Source organism: Citrus sinensis, chromosome 9 (genome assembly GCF_022201045.2).
Source record: "Citrus sinensis cultivar Valencia sweet orange chromosome 9, DVS_A1.0, whole genome shotgun sequence".
Classification (NCBI taxonomy): domain Eukaryota; kingdom Viridiplantae; phylum Streptophyta; class Magnoliopsida; order Sapindales; family Rutaceae; genus Citrus; species Citrus sinensis.
The window spans coordinates 22,407,192-22,429,106 of record NC_068564.1 but is presented as its reverse complement, the minus strand read 5'-3'; the positions used below and the strand labels follow the sequence as shown (position 1 = coordinate 22,429,106).

The 21,915-nt window shown below is 33.8% G+C and overlaps 3 protein-coding genes across 3 annotated transcripts; 1 reads left to right on the top strand and 2 right to left on the bottom strand.

Moving 5' to 3' along the window:
* Positions 1-5,607: 5,607 nt before the first annotated feature.
* LOC102609589 (phytosulfokine receptor 2) lies at positions 5,608-10,203 on the bottom strand. The gene is made up of 3 exons (XM_006464720.4): positions 9,381-10,203; positions 9,129-9,223; positions 5,608-8,994 (listed from the first exon to the last, which is right to left on the bottom strand). The coding sequence occupies exons 2-3, from the start codon at positions 9,136-9,138 to the stop codon at positions 5,846-5,848; spliced, it is 3,159 nt and encodes a 1,052-aa protein (XP_006464783.2). The 5' UTR covers positions 9,139-9,223; positions 9,381-10,203; the 3' UTR covers positions 5,608-5,845.
* Positions 10,204-17,782: 7,579 nt separating this feature from the next.
* LOC102608593 (putative disease resistance RPP13-like protein 1) lies at positions 17,783-19,796 on the bottom strand. Its single transcript, XM_006493954.4, has one exon. The coding sequence runs from the start codon at positions 19,771-19,773 to the stop codon at positions 18,943-18,945; it is 831 nt and encodes a 276-aa protein (XP_006494017.2). The 5' UTR covers positions 19,774-19,796; the 3' UTR covers positions 17,783-18,942.
* Positions 19,797-21,563: 1,767 nt separating this feature from the next.
* LOC127899940 (uncharacterized) lies at positions 21,564-21,890 on the top strand. The gene has a single exon (XM_052434090.1). It carries the CDS (start codon positions 21,564-21,566, stop codon positions 21,888-21,890), a length of 327 nt encoding a protein of 108 aa, XP_052290050.1.
* Positions 21,891-21,915: the final 25 nt, after the last annotated feature.

Below are 21,915 nucleotides of genomic sequence, written 5' to 3'. Positions count from 1 at the left end.
GTCTCCATTTATTCTATGCTTGTCCTCGAATACGATGGGAATGTCGTGTTTATTGACGGACACGTGGATCGAATTTTGACATGTGTCACAGCTCTAATTTCACTAACTATTGTAGTTTCTCAACACATGTTGTTTAATAATTTTATTTTATTTTATTTTTTTATGCTTAGATGATTAATTTTATTTGCACGGTCCACTGGGCTCTAATTTTATGTCCCACTTGTTTTTTTTCGGATCATCGATGGTGGTGGGCTTGTTATTGAAACGTATACCGAAAAGTTTAATTTTTTTTCGGTTGTCACAACTTTTACCGGAGCACGTTCGTCCCTTTACTGAATCTACCTGCGTTTTTTAAGTGAGTATGGTATACTATATTTTATTATATTATATTACATTAATAATGTATTATAATAATATTATATAATATTTGGTGCTATATTATATTATAAATTTATATTATGTTTGGTGTTGCACTGTACTATATTAATTTTTTGTGATTAATTTAATATTTATTAGTACTTAAAAAAATACTAAACATAAAAGTTTTAAATTTTAGGAATTTAAAAATTTTGTTAGTGTAAATGTTAAAAAAATCATAATTCTTCATTAAGATCGAAGCTTATATCTTTTAATTTTTAGAAGCATAGCATTTATTTTTAGTATTTTCTAAATATATAACTTGTTAAATATCGAAGCAAATAATTTAATCAAATAATCTCTAAATAATATAACAACAAAAATAAATAGTTAAAAACTATACGATTAGTTTAAAAGTCATCTTAGGATGATAGAATGAAAATCTATGCACACCACAAAATAATCACGAAATAATAAAGTGACATAGTTGTTATAACTTATTTACTAACAAAATAAATTGTGCTAAATAATCCAAGTAAGAGTTTTGTAGCATATGTAATAATATTTTATATTATTATTAATTTTAAATTAATATATTAAAATTTATTCGTATTTAAATATTTATTATTTGTTATATTAAATTATTTAAAAATAATTAATTTTTATATGTTAACTATCATAATATAATTAAATAATGTAATATTATGTTATATTTTATGTACAATTCAAGTATTTATTATTAGTCATATTAATTATATATTTGTTAATAAATTATAATGTAAAAACAAAAAATAATATAATATTATAAATTAAATTAAAATATAATATAATATTATTGAATAATAAATCATAAATTTATTAATATAATGTAAAATAAAAATTAATATTATTATTTTATTACTATTATTATTATTATTATAAAGTAAAAGTAAAAAAAAAAAGTGGAAAAAAAAAAAGACAAGCTAATGCGGCAACCGCCACATTAGCACGGTCCCTTAATGCATTGCGATTTCTCAGTTCTCACCAAACAAAGGATAGCATTAGTTTAGTGAAGAACAGTTTTATAATGCCGTGTAATGCTGTCTTCCAAACACACCCTTTAAGGAAATCTTTATCTGATTCATGAGTTCCTTCAAACTATCACGTTCTCCAATGCTGTGGGTGCGAGGGTTATAACTTCTTTGTAATTGGAAACTATTGTCAAAATCCCAATCAAACTCCCCAGAAGGTCACCTTTAGCAGGATATGATCGAGCTGAATTGAACTTCGGGCTTAGTCTATGATCCATCTGATCCGGCGATTAAGATCCAAGAGCGTATTCAAGTATTGGTGTGGCTCAAATTTACTCCTGTTGTAAATTTGACTCTTTAACATTGGCTTGGCTTGAGCAGCTGTTGATAATTAATCTTCCAGAAAAAAGAGCATCCATTATAAGTGGTGGTGCGAGAGCAAATTATGAAAAGTGAATAATGGAGAACCTGGTATTGATGTTCTAATATTAATACAGCTATAAAATATGGTTGTAAATTAATAAAATCCTAATTGCGATCTTGATTTAATGATGGTATTCGAGGGTTTGGGTGAATGAAAAGGAGTGATTGTGAGGTTTTGGATGTGTTCTTGGTACTGCGCACAATGATTTTAGAAAGTTTTGATGACTGACTTACCCTAATACAATCGTAATTGTACTAGATAATTAAAGATGTTACACTTACATGTTTCAATGGACTTTATTAAGAATAGAGGCTTACTTTTGATCAGAGAAGACTTTATAGTGGTAAAGGGACGATAATAGGTGTTGTTTTGGCCTTGTTTGTTTGTGACTTAAGATAGAGTGTCTATGGCGGTTTCAATAAAAAAAAAAAAGAAGAGATTTTCTCCTTGATTAATGGTAATTACAGGTTGTAAGGTTGCTGTTTATAGTTGAGAATTGCAGGAAATCACGGAGAATAGGATGCTACGGTTCTTACCTTTTTAATGGTGAATAAGGGCTCCATTTATAAGCTCTATTTACAATCCTACAAGCTGGCAGAAATCCTTGAGCAAAAGAGAATTTGATCATGATCTTATTACGAGATAAGGCTTTCCTCTTTAGATAAGATCATGACTATTTAAAAATTTGAGTTTCTTTATTTATCCACCAAGTAACACAGTTTATGAGATTAAATTAACCGTAAGATGAAATTAGAATTTCTAAAAGGCTTAATGTCTTTAATCAATAAAGTGTTGGCTCCACTGGCAATATAGTCCCCTTAAGTGGTTTGATTGGGTTTGCTCCTCAATTTGAGTCGCAGAGAAGTCGCCTTTGTTGGGAGGACTTGTGCCTCCCGGTTCAAGCGAGGATTTCTAATCTGGGTTGTGGTACGATTTTAAAGGTGTCTCCTACAGTTGGAGCCCTCTCCAAGATATCTCGTGGTTAAGAAAAAAAAAAAAAGGCTTAATGAAATTAAAACTTCTTTACTAGCCTATTTTATAATGCATTCTCTTATGGGCCAAGCACCCTTTAAGTGGGCTTGGCCCAGGTTACATTACGCTTTACTTATAAATATATGTGCCTTCTAAACTGCAACCTAAAATAGATGTCTTTGTCTAATAACTTAGGTCAACTATAAATATATACCTTATAGTTTAGACTCGGATCTTTGAATCTAATGACGATTTTTAGGTAACAACAATAGGGGTGGGCAGAACTGAACCGAACCCAAAAATTTTGGTCCAATTTGACTTTTTGGCAGTTTAGTTCGGTTTTTTGTTCTTGTAAAAAAATTGGATATTTCGATTTAGTATAAAATTGAATGTATTAGTTCGAATTGAACCTAAAAATTTTGGTCCGATTCGATTTTTTGACAGTTTAGTTTGGTTTTTTTTTCTTGTAAAAAATTGAATATTTTGATTTGGTATAAAATTGAATGTTTCAGTTCGATTTTTGGTTTAAAATTTCAAATTTCAAAACTGAACCGAAAAATTGAAAAAATAATTTTTAAATTAAAAATGCCACGTAGTGTTTAGGGATTGTCTGAATCTAATCGGTTCGGTTTAATTTTTTTCAATTTAGTTTGATTTTTTTAGTTTGGGTTCGATATTTTATAAATAAAAAATGAATTAATTAATAACGAAACTAAACCGAATAGAAATATTCAAATTGGTTTTTTAAAATTCCCAAACCCAACCGAATAAAAAATTTCCAAAGCGGTGCCAACCCCTAAACAACAGCTTTCAAATAGTAAGAAAATGATATATTCTATTTCCATGGACTAAATTTTCAACGACTTAGGTTTCATTACCTCAAGATTTCAAGCTTGTTAGGTATAGCTGTTGATTTTGCTTCTGGCATTATTATTTGTTTGCTTCTCAATCAGTCATGCACGTTTGGAAAATGATAAGTGGACTTTTTTTATGCAATTGTATTTGCTTTCAAAGTTGATGGGTTTAGATCAAATTAATATCAATGAAGTCAAAAGGCAAATAATCAATGTCCTCGCTTGATTGACAGGATACCAAAAACAAACCTAATAGAAAGGAAATTAATATAAAATATTACATGCAAAAGCATCCTTTTAATGCAAAACTTTCTTCAATGTTGCCCATTATTCGACTAAAAGGCAAACTAGTCCTAAGTACCTAGCTTTGGTAGGAAGGAAGAAAATTTTTAGAGAGGCCCTAAGTTACGTTGAGCGTAACTTACGGCCCTCTCACAATAACAGTATTATTGATGGGACCGGATACTGTTGCTGTGAGAGACGTAAGTTACACTCAACGTAATTCAGTGCCAGCCAAATTTCTATATTTGATTTTAAAACATTCACCTTTCCTTTTCATTTCATCTTTAAGAGGAGCCGTGTGTGAATTCAAAAAACTTAAAAAAGTTATAATTCACATTACATTCATCCTTTAATCATTAAAAATCATTCACATTTAATGCAGAACATTTCTCGAAAAATCTTATCAATTTAACTTACTAATGCCTAGTTATTCATAAAACATTTGTAATTGAATATGTGGAATTTTACGTTCTTTTCTCTCAAGGAAGCCATTAATAAGTATTTTTCATTTGTATTCAATATTATTAAGATGCAAACAAGCAAACGTACATCCTTGGTAAAATTTAACGGGAGATTGTTAATTTTTCCTTTACTGAAATATATATATATCACTTATTTCTTAGAGTTTTCATAATATTTAAAAGTTTCCTTGGCATTAAAAATTTAAAGGGAAAAAAGGATAAATGGGTCATTTATTAATAATTTATCTTGAGAATATATATAAATTTAAAAATAACAAAAAGTATAAGAAAAATATATTATTATTAATTTTTTATTCACATTAAAACATATATTTTCTTATTTTTAGTATTAAATTTTTTTAATTCTAATTTCCATTGATATGATTGATTTAATTTATAACTAATTTAAACAAAAGTAGATTTAAAAACAAAGATAATACTGTAAACATTTTTTGTAAGGAAATTATTGACTATTATGGAAACCGTAAGAAGATAAGTGGCATATATTATTGGGAAAATGACAACAAGCCCCTAATGTTTGTAAAAAGGGACATAAAGCTCCTTAACATTTCAAAAAAGACACATAACCCTATTTTTTTTTAGTAAATTCTATTTATTTTATAGTAAATTTATTTTTAATTTTTAATTACTATTATGTCTCTATAATAAATAAATAAATATATTGAATTAAGGCAATGAGCCCCCAATTCTTACTTCGTGTTTGCCCAATCTACCTTTCATCCATATATAAGTTTATTTAATATCGCATTTTGCCTAATTTATTCAAGAAGAAAATAAGTTTAATTTTAATTTTATTTATTATTCATCATTTTTTTATCATCTTATTTTTGGAAAAAATATATTAATAATCTAGAGTGAATAACTTGGGTAAAAATTAATTACATCTTAATTTTTAATTTTAAATAAAAAATTATTGATTTCATTATACGCATCATTAATGACATGTCATAGGTTAATATACTGATTTATTTATTATAAGGACATAATTGCAATTATAAATTAAAAATAAATTTATTATTAAAAAAAATTTATTAATAAAAAATAGGATTATATGACTTTTTAAAAATGTTAAGAGATTTTATGTCCTTTTTCACAAACGGTAAAAGCCCAATATTCTTTTCTCTATATTATTTTCAATAGAGTACTGGCAATCTCTCAAATTTAACACATAAATCCATACAGTGAAAACATTCATTCTAATTGCAGGACGAGCTAAGATGGGAAAATAAAAAATTCTAGACATTCAAATTGCTTATTATAAATAGCAAAAACAGCCTGTGTATACAACATTTATCTGTCAGTACAGAGCAGTGACGAATTGTTTTATGAGAAACCAGGTCACTTGCTCAAGCTTTCACCCCAACCTTTGAACAACTGTTGCTTTACAGGTATACCACTATAACTCCCCAAACAAGAAAAGAGACTTACAAGTTACAAAAGAAAACACAGTATCGAATTTCTTTCCTAAGCAGCATCAATTCCGATACCATCTAGCCATGTAACAACTTCTTCGATGAAGGGTCTCCGTCTTGGATCCTGGTCTATGCATTTACAGGCAATCTCAAGCATTTCTAAGAGCTGCTTCTCACGATCCTTGTGCCATATTGATGCATCTATAATTTCAACCTCCCTTTTTTCGGACTTCATCTGGAATACCCATGATACTAAATCCCTACAATTTTTTCCTTTGCATACTTCAACAGGCCTTCTACCAGTAAGAAGCTCAAGAAGAACGACGCCAAAACTGTAAACGTCACCCCTGCATGTTGCTGTTAGTGTCTGACTGTATTCAGGAGGAATGTAGCCTAAGGTGCCGACCAAATCTGTTGTGACATGAGTATCATAAGGACGAAGCAGCCTGGAGAGACCAAAATCAGCCAAATGAGCTTCAAATTTTTCATCCAGAAGTATGTTGCTGGATTTTACATCTCTATGAACTATATGTGGCTCGCAAACCTTATGCAAGTAAGCTAATCCACGAGCAGCGCCTTGAGCTATCTTAAGTCTCACATCCCATTTAAGTACCGAATCCTTATCAACACTCTCATGAAGCCAATAGTCCAAGCTTCCATTCTCCATGTAAGAGTAAATTAATAATCTGTCATTACCATGCCGACAATAACCTTGAAGAGAAACAAGGTTTTTATGCTGAGCTCTTGAGAGGGCTTCCACTTCTGCTTGGAATTCACGCTCCATCTGACCGCAATCCCCAGAAAGCCTTTTCACTGCAGCTTTTGTGCCATTGGTAAGAGTCGCTTTGTACACCAGGCCAAATCCACCACAACCAATTATGTTTGCTTGGTTGAAATTGTTTGTAGATTTTAACAAGTCTGAAACAGTGAGATCCTTGCAGTCAGAGTTCTGGAAAAGCACCAATTTCGATGAAGCAAGTGCTTCAGATAATCTCTGTGGCCGGCCCATATCCTCATCAAGATCATCAATTGGGCACCCACTATCTCTCCTTGACATCTTAAGCAGCGTAACTGCTAATAGTAATGCAATTCCAACACCGATACTGAATGTTATGGCAATGATGCTGCCTGGACCAAACTTACTGTTTGAACCAGATGGAATAACAGGCTTCAGCTTAGCATGCATAGAATCACAAGGCGAATCTATTTCCCCACAAAGACCAGGGTTACCCTCAAAGCTTGAATTAGGAAAGCTATAAAACTGTCCTCCGGTTGGAATTGTTCCCTGCAAGTGATTATTTGCCACGCTAAACTTTGACAGGAATGTGAGTTTCTCAAATGATCCTGGGATTGACCCATGTAGATCATTGGACGACAAGTCTAAAACTTCCAAGTTCCTTATCTCCGAAATGGAACTAGGGATGGTTCCAGTAATGTTGTTCCTGCTCAAATCTAACACATGGAGATGCTTCAGTTGTCCAATTTCAGGTGGGATTGTTCCATTTATCCTATTATTGCTCAAAAATACTGATGGGGGGAAACTTGAAGCCTGGTTGTATGGCAGACCATTAGTGCTCCGGTTGTGCTTTACATATAATGGAATGCCAGCAGAAGCGGTGGGGTTGGACGAAGTGCAATTTGAAGAAATAAGGCTCTTCAGTTCCGTTAAGCTTTTTGGAATTTCTCCCGTAAGAGTGTTATTTGAGAAGTCCAAATAGAACAAATTCTCCATCTGACCAATCCAAGGAGGAATATTACCATCAAAGTGATTCCATGACAAATCGAGAACTTGTAATTTCTTGCACCTCAACAACCAAACTGGGATGTGGCCCTTAAGACCACAATTTCCAAGTGCTAAAACCATCAAGCTCTCAAAACCACCCACATTTTCTGGAATTTCCTCACCAACAAAATTCTTTGTAAGGATAAGAGTGGTGAGATTTTTGCACTGCTGCAGAACAGATAGTGTGCCGGATAGGTGGTTAAAGCTATTGTTTGACAGTGAGAGAAACAAAAGAGATGTTAGCTTTCCAAAGCTCTCAGGAACTTGGCCACTTAATTCATTCTTAGCCAGACTCAAAATTTTCAAATCATGGCAATCGGATAGGGAATTTGGAAGAGGCCCAGAAAAATGGTTGGTAGCAAGATCAAGGGTACAGAGACTAGACAATCCAGAGAAATTGAGATCAATAGGGCCAGTTAAAGAATTGTTTCGAAGATCAAGTACATGGAGCTTTGAGCATAGAGACAAACTCAAAGGCAGTGGTCCAGAAAACGAATTTGAGTGTGCAACAAAGAACTCTAGTTGTGTCAGGTTCCCCAATACGTTAGGAAGTTTACCTGAAAACTGATTTCCAAAAATAATCAAGTGTCTGAGACTGGTAAGATTACTGATTTTCTCACTTAACTGGCCCGAGAAGTTGTTCACAGAAAGTGAGACATGCTGCAATGATGACATTGAATACAAAGAATCCGGAAGGTCACCTCCAAGCAAATTGTTATCCACATGTAACTGTTTGAGAGAGGGGCTGTGATCCAAGCCTTGAAGACTGCCCATGAAATGATTCATTGACAGATCAAGAATCTGAATCTCTTTTGAGGCACTCCAGATTCGAGAATTAAGCTTGCCAGTGAATGAATTATTGCTTATGTTGAAAACAGCAAGATTTGAAAACTCCCCAAGTTCGAATAAGCTTCCATTGAAGGAATTGCTAGACACATTCAATGACTGGATCAGGTTCAAACCAGCAAGCATTCCCGAAACTGGTCCTGATAGCATGTTATGGCTCAAATCAAGAACTTCCAGCTGCTTCAAATTTGAGAGCTCAACAGGCACTACCCCTTCTAGATGATTGCAAGAAAGGTCAAGCAATTTCAGCTGATTCAAATGGCCTAAAGAACGTGGAATAATCCCTTTCAGACCTTTTCGGGGCAGAATCAACATGGTCACTCTCCCAGCATTTGATCCAGTGCTCCCATGTCCACAGACAACACCATCCCATTGACAGCACATGGATTCATTAGACCATGATGTGATGATAGACCCATTTGTGAGGTTTCCAGCAAATTCTTTTAGAGCCAACAAATCACTTGGATCACAAGACTGAAAAGGGGTTTGGAGACCCAAACATGAACAAACAAAGAAAGCTAAGAACAGCCATTTGAGGCAAGTCATTGGAACAAATCCCAGCACCACCATTGCTGAAACCAAAGAACCCCAATTTAAAACAAGGCTAATAGTAATACAACCATAGAGTTATTTCACTCTGATACTGTTGAGAGCACACAACTTTTAACATACGAGAAGAAGTCCAAATAAAGAACCTTTAACTTACATTCCCACATCCCAATAGAACGAACAGCGCTCAACTTGCAACTTGAAGATGAAGCATCAATATAAAGACTTCAAATTGAGATCAGCAATTCCCACCTGAAACCAAATCCCCAAAATAAAGAACTAGTTTAATCTTAATATGTTGATAAAAGCACCCGATATAGAAAGAAAACTTGCAAATGAAGAAAATTGAATGCCAAAAGTAGTAAAGAACCAACTAGCAACAACTTGCAAGTACAGCAATAACACTTACCATAAAAGAAGAGAGAATGTCAATCGCCACAACCGGTAAAGCCGCCAAAGGATATCTCAAGTCCCCACTAGGCATTAAAACCCTTGACCAAAACCAAGAGACCTAAAATAAAACCAATCCATGTACCACACATCCCAAAACAACCTCAAGAAAAGGGGGGCAAAAAAGAATCATTTTATTTTTTTCCCAAATGAATCAACAATTAGCAAGATCCCAAATCCAAAAAACTAAACACTAGAGATTTGAATGTGGTGGGTGCACACATGCAAGGTGAAGCCGTGAAGAAGAAGCAGAAGAAGAAAAAGATAGCTAATAAAGGAAGAAACTTTAGTGGTCTAAACCCAAAAACCAAAATGCCCCATCACTTGTACATGAAGTAAGAGTCTCCGGTGAAGCCAACATGAGCGGTAAACACTTTTTTTTTTTTTTTCCACAAATGGGTTCTTTCTCAAATTTCAAAACTGGACGTCTCTCTTTCTTATTTTCAAACCCAAAGCCGAAAAGAAATACATGAGATAGAGAATCTAGAGCAAAGGGAAAGGAAGAAGATACAGTTCAAATCGAAAATAGTCAGGAGGGACAACTCAAATAAAGAAAAATAGTGAGGGAAGCAAAGTGCCAAGTGCAGTACAGAAAAAGGAAAGTTCTTTCTCTTTCTCAGTCTCGATAGAATCTATATTTTATTTGTTTATTTATTGGACAAAGACACTGAGCTCTGAGCAGTGACTTAAGGCTTGAGCTCAGTGTTTGAACCTTGAGCTGACTTTTTTGGACAAATTTTAACAGTTAATAAGCAAGTGTGAGTGTGTGACCATTAATAAGCTATCTCTGAACGTCAATACCTACATTTGTCTGTTTCTTTGAAAAACTATTACATTGTTTATTTCATTATGTTGGAATAAATTTGGATTCTTGTCCCGCGTTTTCAAGATGCGCGTGTTCACACACAGAAGCTTTTCAGGATATATTATTGTAAATTAATTACTCTTATGTCTAATATAATTTTTGAATACTAAATAATTTAATACATAAAAAAAACTGTTGTATTTAGCTCAATATTATGATTATTTCTTTTTTCTCTTTAAGGCTTTAAGCTATCCAAAGTACTTTTTTTGTGGCTAAAGTACTATTTAATTTTTTTAATTTTTCTTTCATGGATGTTTTTATTTTTTTATTTATTACTTCGTAAACAAAAATAAATATTTAAACTCACATATTAGCATATTGCTTTGCAGAGTGTGTTAGATTCTTCTTTGAAGGGATCGATTTCATTTCATATTAATTTTTGAAAGAGAAATTATTTAATTTTCATTTGTGAACGGGGTGGGAGTAGATTAAGTATATGTGAAATCCTAAAAAAAAAAAGACTAAAAATTGTATAAATGTCTCATGCTACTAAATCTCTCAATTCAATTTATGAAAAACCATTAACAAAATGTGTGTAACCTTCATGCTTACATGGAGACACCAAATGCAAGGAGCAGCAGAAAATATAGTAGTATATCGTGGCTGGCGGTGGAAGCACGCGCTTGGATAGCAAGTGAAATTGCGAAAAACGATGAACATGAAAGGGCAAAGGGATGACCGGCTATAACCGGTGGGAGTGAGCGGCGGTAGGCGGACGTCACGGGCAAATGCCAAATGGCGTAGATTAAGAGAATGTATTATTAGTTCATGTGAACTCACCAAACCCACCTTTTTTTATTCTTCATCTTTTTTGAAAAAAAAAAATAATAAACAGTTTTATAACGTTTTCTTTTAAATAAATTATTAAATATATATAAAATTTATCTTACTCGGAATGAAAATAAGGTTGAACGTTCCTTGTTAATTAGAAAAAAAGGGGGAAATATCTTTTTTTGTTTATAAAAAAATGTCACTATGGAGATTGGAGTCTCCTTTCCTTTAATTTAATTGAAAATAAATAAACAATTTTAAAAATTTTGATTTTAAGAACAGAAAGTTCGGAACTAAAAATCATTGAAATTAATCTGACTCCAAAACCTATGAAGCTCTCAATAATTGACAGAAACGAACAAATTAATAAAACGATTGTGTTTGGTGTAGGGATTTGAAATATTAATACCAACCCCCACCAAACTTGGACTTTTAATGAGGAATGTACACAAATAGTATATGGTGGCCAGCAAAATTCTTCGGAGAAAAATGCACATTTTTTTATTCGAGATTGAATTTCTTTCATTGGAATTCTTGAAAAGATTATTTGTCTCTAGAAAAAGATGGAGAACGATGGGAGGTGGTGAAGCAGACATTAAAATTTTCCTTGCTAGCATGTGTGAACTATGATGCAATATGATATTAATTTTTAAGCTTTATTTGGTATTGTGGTAGTTCGCGGTTTTTAATTCGTAACTCATGCGGAATGGAGTCTTCAGGTGTCAATATATGTATAATTTCGTAGAAATAATCAATTTTCTTACTTTAGTCAAGTTATAAGTCTTTACCAAATATTTTGACGGTCTAATTTTAGTAGCAAAACCGCGAAAAAGTTACACGAAAAAAGAGATAAATCTTAATAGTTCTCTTTTATTAAATTACTTAATTGAAAAATTAAAGCGTTTAGGTAAGAATCATATCTTAAAAAAAAAAAGATACGCTTTAACACAGTAAACGTGAAAAGTGAATGATTTGATTTTCAAGTCATAAGGATTGGGAGAGATGAAAACACACTTGAAAATTGAAATGTCCTAAGAAATTGGTTGATTTGATTTAAGGTCATAATGAGGATACTAAGAGACCAATTGGAAGTTGAAAACAGGTCAAAAAATTGGTTTCCAGACAAGTCCTTTGTAAGAATTGGTCGAATAAAATAAATTTTGGCATTACAACCGAAGTCTTGTCCACCATATTAGTTAAATTACTAGTGATTTTACTTTAGTTGAATTATTAGTAACATTATGGGTGTGATTTTTTTTCAACCTAAGTATCGTTAAATGATGTGATTTATTGATTTCTATTATTATTTTTTTAATAATTTGATATGACCTAATTCTACATGATACTATACTAATTAAATATCTGTCCAAAAAATTTTTTACTTACTAGGTGATAGTTTAGAAGACAATAGTAAATTATCTAAAAGTTAATAATGCCGGCAGTGCATTATGCAATTTTAGCAGTTCATGATGGCACTTTTCTTTATTTGAGACTTTTTAGTAAAATGTGAGCACTCATGATTAGTCTTGTTAAGCAAGACTTACAAAAAGCCAAGAAATTTCGTCCCATCGATTGATGACATTACCCACGCAATTAAGCACAGCAATGATGGCCATGTCTAATTTCATGGGCTTTTCTGCTTTTTCAATCGTTGACATTGCTCAAAAGCTGGAAAAGGGGATCAAAATATAGTCCACTTTAGCATGTTTGTGATCATGGTCATTGGTAATGGATGACAAAATTTATATCGATTTCACTGATATTTTGTGAAACTACCAAGGTTTCGGTTAGATATTAGGGTCCGACTGTGGCATTCAAGAATACTGTACTCCGAATCTTGGGCATTATTAGATAGTCAGAAAAAAAAAAGGTCAATAAAATTTAATCATTTAATGTGCACAAGTTATGAGGCATGGTACCTATAAAATACTGTATTCGTAGCCTAAATATTAGTATCGTACAAACAAATAACTCTTTAAACTAGAACTTGCATTTGTGGTATTGAGAAATTAAATAAATCACAGGTGAATTTTTTATATTTTGAGAAGCAATCCAAACAGGAAAAATGGGCAAGTGTTATAAGAAAATTTATTAAATTTGGGAAAGTAAGTAGAGAGAAAGAGAGAGAGAGAGAGAGAGCGAGCAGGGCAAAGCTTGAGTTGAGAAACTAAGGGTCTACAATAAAAGTTGGGGATGCCTAAGCATAAATAAGATAACACTAAAGCTGGACTATAATGAAAAGAAATAAAATATGTAGGGGCCAATGTTGCGAACTTATTTATAAAGTCTCAACGCCACCTTCGTAAAAGGCCATATCCAACATGGATCTGCAGTCATTAGGCCTTCAGAAAACACGCCGATACTTAAACAAATGTCCAAAATGAACTTTATCGTGGGCTTATCCGTGGCACAACAAGGTCCAATAATATTTATAAAATGTAAATTTCACAACACTTATAGTAGGGGTTGACAAACTCAATCCAATCTAGTGGACCCAATTCAATCAAATCAAATTTAATTTAATTCTAATGGATTGAATAAATTATTGTGGGTTAATTGGATTAATTTTTTTAACCCAATAATAATTGGGTTGGGTTGGTTTAATTATGATGAACTCAACCCAACCTATACAATTACAACAATAATGATGACAACGATATATTAATGTTAGTGGACATTATGCTAGCTAATTATCTAAAAGGTTTGAATTTGGAATTCGAGAAAGAGATGTAGGAAGTCAAAAATAAAGTTTAGAAGCTCATTATTGAAATTTTCTTAATTTTAAGGAAGTTGGTTTTTGACCTTTCTTTATCGAACTCTAGACAATGAATATAATTTTCATGTTATAGCAAATTTATATTTGATTTCAATAATCTTCATTTCAAGTTTCATATTTTTTATTTAATTTTTTTATTTTGATTTGACATTTAACCCAACCTCATGCTTTAAGTTTTGGGTGGAATTAGGTTAAACATGTTTATTTAATTAGATTAGGCTGATTTTATCTCAACTTATTCAATAATAGGTTGGGCTGGATTTTCACAAACTCTTTCCAACCCAACCTAGGGATGACAATCAAACTCGGGCCCAAACTGAACCCAGAAAATCTAATCTGGTTTCAACCTGCACCAAATCAATTTTCATCTTAAATTCGAATGAAATTTTGAGAACCCGAATACTTCTTAGTCTGGATTCAGGTTCAAGTGAACCTACAAATCTGGAACTTAGATCTGGATATTTTTTATTTTAATATTTATTTTTTAGAAATTATTCAATATAAATAAAAAAAATAAAAGGAGCCCTAGCATAACACTAGTGGCAACAATCTACTGTTTCCTCTTTTAGTCTCTCACTCTTTCTTCAAATTCTCTTTTAATTCTCTTCTTCAAATCAGATTAGTCACTGTCGTCATCACCTCGACTATCACCACCTTTCCGCTGCAGTTGTGTTAATCTCGTTAGCATCACCAGCCTTCTTTGTCGCGACCAGCAAAACGGGTTGAAATCTGCCTCGATTGTGGTTGTGTTTTGTGTTCATCATCATATTCATAAGCTGGGGTTGTGAATACTTGTGAGTCACCTTTTCTCTTTGCAATTTATGCTTTTTTATGCTTTGATTTTATTATTTATACTCCTTTTGTAATTTATGTGCTGTTATGCTCTCTTTACAATTTTAATATCTATACTATGTGATTTTAATATGTATACTCTGTGATTTTTAATATCCATACTCTGTTATGCTTCAATTTTATTATTTATAGTTTATTTAATTTTGAATTATTTTGGATTGTTGTTGTTAATAGAACATAAATGGTATCTTCAAAATATGTATAATTTTTACGGTTAAGAATAACATATAAATTGGAAGAAGTTGCTGGATTAGTTGTTAATTATAGAACTAATTATGTCTTGACATAATTTTTGTAGGGCGACAAAATCATGATGGAAAATGAACAAAGAATTGATCTGGATGTCTCTAAAAAGAGTGATGAAAGTGTGTGTGTGTGTGTGTGAGGGTTAGGAGAGAAGAAGAAAATAATGATGATACAATTGTTAAATTAGAACCAATTCAATAGCAACAGTTCGAAGGAGAAGCTGTGGCCATGGCCGTAGGGGTAATACTACTCCTATCACTTCACAAAAACGAAGTGGCGGCGACAGAGTAATCTCTTATGCTTGGAATCATTTCAAAAAAGTTAAGTTGGGTGAGGAAGTTTAGGTGATTTCCAATTACTGTGGGTTAGTAATGCAAGAACAATATTTGAAAGGTACTAATCACTTGATGAATCATGTGAAACGTTGTCCTAGAAGGTCATTAAAAAATGTGCAGCAAATGCACCTATATTTTTCTTCTAAAGTTGATGAAACCACTACTCTTAGTAATTGCAGTTCTAAATCAAAGTGGGATATGGCAACAATAAAGCTTGTTGTAATGATTATACTACATGAGCTTCCTTTATCATTGTTGAATATGTTGGGTTTTATGACTTGTTGAAACTACTCCAACCTTCTATTGAGACTATTAATAGAAATACCATAAAAGCTGAAATTTTGAAGCTTTATGATGTTGAAAAAAAGAAGGCAATGAGTATTTTAGAAGCTTGTGAGAGTAGAATTGTAGTTATTACAGATATGTGGATTGTCAATAACCAAACAAGGGTACATGACTATTACAGCACATTACATTGATAGCTCATGAGTGTTGTGAAGTCGTATTATGAGGTAATATTCATTAAAACTTTTTTTTAAGCATAAATTAATGTACTGTTTAATATTTTAATTATTTTTTCACATGTTAGGTTTATATATGTGCTAGCTCCACATAGTGGTGAGGTAATGTACAATGAGTTGTTTGATTGTTTGATAATTGGAATGTAGATAGAAAGTTGTCCACTATAATTGTTGATAATTGTGCTCCAAATGATTCCATGATTGACTTGTTGTTAGGGAAATTTTCTACTAGTTCAATGATTATGGGTGGCAAATTCTTTCATATGCGTTGTTGTGCTCATATATTGAATTTGATAGTAAGGTATGCTTTATCTGTGACATAAAAATGAGTTTAAAAAAATTAGAGATAATGTTCATTACTGGGCAGCAACACCTGCTAGAGTTGAAAATTTTGAGAATGCAAAAAAAGACATATTAACAATCATTTCAATGGAAACTAAAAGAATTATGTGTGTGTGTTTGTGTAAGAGAAGCTTTTATTTTTCCTCAAGCAAATAGTATTTAGGTCAAAAAGTTTCTATATCCCTAAATTTATTAATTATATTTGTATAGTTTCTTAGTGCTAATTCCTTACACATTTAATATGGAGTGAAAATACATATATATATTTTTTAATTTTCTGATTCACTTTAAAACTCTTATTTTCCAGTAATTTTCTTTCTTACTTCTTAGTCAACATCCTAAAAAATTTATTAAAACTTATTTTAAATATTATTATGGCTCCTTACCTAACTTAAAGTTTCAAATTAAACAATTGCTCGAAGACATGGTGTCTTAGACACCAATCTACATTGGGGACAAAAAATGTTAAATTTTTAAATTTCTTTTTAATTTAAAATTTCAAAAAATAATGTACACTTGTTGTAATAATTTTTTAAAATTAGGGTAGGTTAATAAAATTTATGGGGTGGAAATATCACCAGCCTTTATGTAATTGCTCGCTAAAGTTTATATTTCCTTCGTTAAGTAACCATCTCAAACCAAAATCCTAATATTGCTCTTCTGGTTGTAACTTGCATGTAATTCATACCCAAAGGCTTACACAATCTTAGCCATCTTCATTGCATTAATATATAAGACTGTCAAAATCTTGTTTCTTTCTCGGAGGATTTGCTTCTCGGCACCATCATGGAATTTTCAGTCCAAAACTGTGCTAAGCTCAAAGGCCTACGAGTTGGCATGTTCAACTCTGTTCAAGATTTACTCCGGTGGCAATGTCTGGGCATTCAATTCTTCCCAGAAGAGGGGTTTATCCACCAACCTAAGATACCTTGGAATTTCTGGTGATAATATTTGTAAGCCACTCATTAAGTGGGGGCTTTCGCGAGTTCACTTCTCCTACAGCTCTCTGCATTAATGGTTGCTCAGATGCAGCGTCCATTCCCGATGAAGAGAAGGGAATGATATTGCCTACTTCTCTTACTTGGATTATAATTTCAGATTTCCCAAAACCGGAACTCCTATCTTCCACGCCAACCATTTATCGTGTCACGTATGTCAACTTCTATCCCCAGAACTGTTATTCAGATTGTTATGGATTCATTTAAGTTGTTTTCAGTTTCACAGAAAATACTCGTCTTAGAATTCAAGTGTATGTTCTATTATGCATGAAATTAGGCAATGAAGGAAAGCTGCATTAATCTGATATGCATTATTTCAACAGTAATTATGGGATGCCAATGTGCAGATTTTGCAGTTGAATGCAGCAGTAGTCAGCATAAAACTAGCTAAGATCACAAACTATCATCTGGTCTTATTACCAAGAGGATAATCAAGATGGTTGCAGTGTCTTCTTACTTCTCTGTAAGTCCTATCTCCATAATGAAGATAAACAATCAATTGTATGTTACATGTTATCCTAGAAATTAAAGGATTAATAACATTTTACTGGCAAGATTTTTGAAAAATAATTTTCCATTATTTGTTGGGACTAAGTTATCAGATTTTTTTCTTATGTACTGAATCTATATAACTCATTGCAATGTCATACGGCAGCCACGCACTGCACACATCCTGGTCTGCCATGTCACATTTGAGTCTTCAATGGCAGGGTATCTGTCTGGCAGCTCATGCTTGTGTCAGCATCGTCAAAGAATGAATGTAGATGCAGATTTTCATATTTTCAGAAAGGTAAAGAGGCTGCTTATTTTATCTTGCCTTGATTGCAATTGATATAGGAACCTTAGTTATATAGTATCCTCCCAAAGATAACACCCTCAACTTTTTACACTTCGGTAGCAAATCAGATAAGACCATGGAACTTACGTAGCTAGGAGAAAAAAAACGAAAATCTTCCATGAATATTGGCAAGAATGTCCTCAGATTCTCAACTTTGTCGAGAACTTTAAATTTACCCATCCCATCACAATCACCACTGCGGACGTACGAGGAATGACGAACCTTTCCAAATACACTTGACTGTCTATCCACCGAAAATTAATCGTCCAATCTAAAGCAAGTCTCACCAGAAGCCCATAGAGCCAAATCATGCACAAGGTCATGCATCACAAATATAGATCCGCCGTTACTTGATTTTTGGAACAAGGATCTTGACAAGAGATCATGAAAATACTCACTGCCCGAATCTTCTAGTTGTTTACTGTCTTCACATTGTTGAATTAGACCTTCTGCTATCCATAAAAGAACGGATCCTCCTCTTCGAATTCATAATCCTTCGGCAAAATTGCACAATAGGCAAAACATCTTTTTAAATGCGAAGGCAGATGGTGATAGCTTAACTTCAAAACAGAAGGAATCTCAGTTTCATCCTGTAAGTCTCATATTTTACTGTCCAATATAGCTCTCCACTCATCAATTCTCTGCTTAGATCGAAGAAGACCACCAAGAGCCCTAGCTGCCAGAGGTAAACCTTTGCGTTTCTCAACAACCCTTTGACGAGTTGACTCGAAGTTTCCGTGCGTGCCAGCATCTCTGCCCTCAAATGCATGATTTACGAACACCGACCAGCAGTCATCATCAGACAGAAGCTTCAGCTCATAATTTTTACCAGATCCCATTGTTAAGGCGACAACCATGCTGCGAGTAGTCACAATTATCCTGCTGCCGGGTGCTCCAGCCATGAAGGGAGACTTAAGAGCTTGCCACAATTCATACTTCTTGTCCCAAACATCATCCAAGACAATCAAAAACTTCTTCTAAAACACAGCTTCCTTTAGCTTAAGCTGCACTGAATTCAAATCCGTCAGACCACAAGAGGAGAGGGTGATCGACTCCAGAATAGCCTTGGAGATCCTGAGAACATCGAAGTCATCAGAAACACAAACCCAAGCTTTGGGTTCGAAAGCTTCCGTTAACTTGTCGTTGTAGACCTCCTGAGAAAGTGCTGTTTTCCTGATGCCTCCCATACCCACAAGGGGTATTACTCGAAAGTTGGCAGCATCACTCGGATCATTCTTTAACACCATATCAAGCATCCTGTCCTTGTCTTCATCTCTCCCATAAACAGCTGGTTCGCTAGTTAAGCAAGTGGTGGGTGGTCTTTGCCTTAATGCAGCACTATGCGTTGACCCTCCAGCAATCTTTTCCAATCCAAGAACAGCTCTCCTTTTACAGAGTTCTTCAAGCCGGCTACTGATTTCTTTAATCTTAGGCCTCATGCTAATACCGGACATAACACTACTTGCACCAGAGGAAACACCTTGGATGAGGCTGCGAACCCTGCTAGGGCTGGCTTCACGTTTCTTCAACAATCTAAGCCCGGCTTCAGTAGCAAACTCATCGAGTATGCCCTCTGCATCGTAAGCCAAGTCTCGGAGGTCATCCAGCCACAGCTTCACAGCCCTGTCGGTGAGCTGCTTCTCCTCTGCATCGATCAGCACTGCCTCAATTGTCTTGAGTGTTTCCTCCCACTTTTTCAGCTTTGAACGGACACCCTCTTGGCCGGCTAACTTCAGCAACTCAGGGGACATTAATCTTTCGAACAAGACCTGAAGAAAGGCAGAAAGAAAGAGCTCCGCCACAGGCATGGCTTCGCTTTTTTTTGGGGGGGATACTTTTGTAAGTAAAAAAAGAGAAAGAAAATCAGAAGAATTCAGAGGGGTTATCACACAAAAGAAAGAATAAAAGCAATAAGCCAGGGAGACCGAGACTTCAATATTTGCAAAAGAAAGGTTACCAGAAAAATGGATTTGATACGGTTTTGTATGAATATTGATGTATGCACCTCCATTAGTACAGTATTTATAATAGATAAAACAAAACAAAAAAAAAATCGTCTCGTAGAAATCTTCTTTTGTCTTAAAATAATTTTTTTAATTTTGTAGTGATGGTATAACATTTATAGCGCTTACTGTAGTACACATAATATTATCGATTTTTTAATTAATCTTTCATTTAATGTTCATATAATCATATGTATAATTTTGACTTATTTTTTCATTATTTTTCTAATTAACCTTAACCCATATAATTTTAAGGACAATTCTATTACCAATTAAAAATATTTTAAATAAATATTAGTAATTTTACAAAAAAAATTCAAGATTCTAATATTTGAGTACTAATTTGATTCTTACTATTATATGTCACTCATATAATTAATAAATAACACATCAATTAGAATAAAACTCAAATATTGAATCTCTATTATTACCCTTTGCAAAATGGCATCACTAGACAATCTGACCAATAATTTATAAAGTTAAATTAAAGATTTAAAGGCTGAACAGAAAGGATCAAGTCAGTGTCATACAGCATTCTAAGCAACTTCACATGCCGTACTAATATTTTTATCAATAAAATGCATAATTATTTTGTCCAATTTTTTTTAATAATGATATGCAATTAAAATCCATCTGCATTTCTATTCGCGGACCGGATATTTCCATCCATTAATATTCATGAATGTGTTTATTTTACTCGTTTTATTAAGATATAGCTAAATGATAAGATGTTATATTGAGTAGAATAAGGTACACTTACACCTTGATATTACTATTGTTAAGCCTTATTTTCAATATTATTGTTGGACCCTTACTTATAACCTTAAAATTTTAGGTTAAAAAGTTTCCAAATCCCTAAAGTTATTGTATTATTGTATTTATATAGTTTCTTAGTTCTTATTCCTTACACGTTTAATATAGAGTGAAAATACATATTTTTTTAATTTTCTAGTTCACTTTAAAGCTTATTTTTCAGCAAATTTCTTTTTTAACTCTTAGTCAACATCTTAAAAAATGTATTAAGACTCATTTTAAATATTATTATTGTTCCTCACCTAACTCAAAGTTTCAAATTATGGGGTGATTCTGAGGGGAGGTGCCGGATTCACTGGTGTAGATGGCTGATGGTTTGTTTTCTAGTAGATGAGGGCAGCCTCGGCATCGTCCTTTGATAATATGGTATAGGCCTTTGAGATCAAACTTTGGTGGCGATTTCGTCAACAGAGTTCGCTGTGGGCTTCCTTCATGAAGTCTAAGTATTGTAGATCAACGCACCCGGGCATTATCCAGTTTCTCTATCTTGCCTCTCTTCTATGGCGACGCCTCTGTACGATTCGTTGCACGGCTGGGCCTCACGAGCGTTGGCTAGTTGGGAGGAGAGACTGTAGTTTCTGGTCGGCTCTAATCTCAGACTTGCTAGTTCTGCTTTTGGCTTCATGCCTTCCCAACTGAGGGGAGTCTTGGATTCCCAGATTATGGAGGGATTGCGAGTTATGGTTACCCCTAGGAGGTCGATTCGATTAGTTGCTTGGACGAGGCCGCCTCCTGGGGTGGTCAGGCTGACTATGGACGGTTAGTCTAAGGGCAATCGTAGGATGGCTGCTTCCGGGGGCATTCTTCAGGATCACCGATGCATGGTTTTAGCTGCCTTTGGATCTTTCTTGGGCCACAAGCCCATCTTATATGCTGAGCTCATGGCGGTGTGCGAGGGTTTGGAGTTAGCCATTCAGCTTGGTCACTCAGTGCTCGATGTTGAGTCAGATTCGGCTACGGTGGTGTCATGGACACACACCCAGGGTCATGTTCGGTGGGATTATGCTTATTCTCTGCGTCGGGCGTGTCGTCTAATATCTTCATCCCCCATTCAGATGAGACATGTCTTTCGAGAGGCTACCTATGCAGCTGATTTTCTGGCCAACTAGGCCTGCTCTTATCGGACTAGTCGGT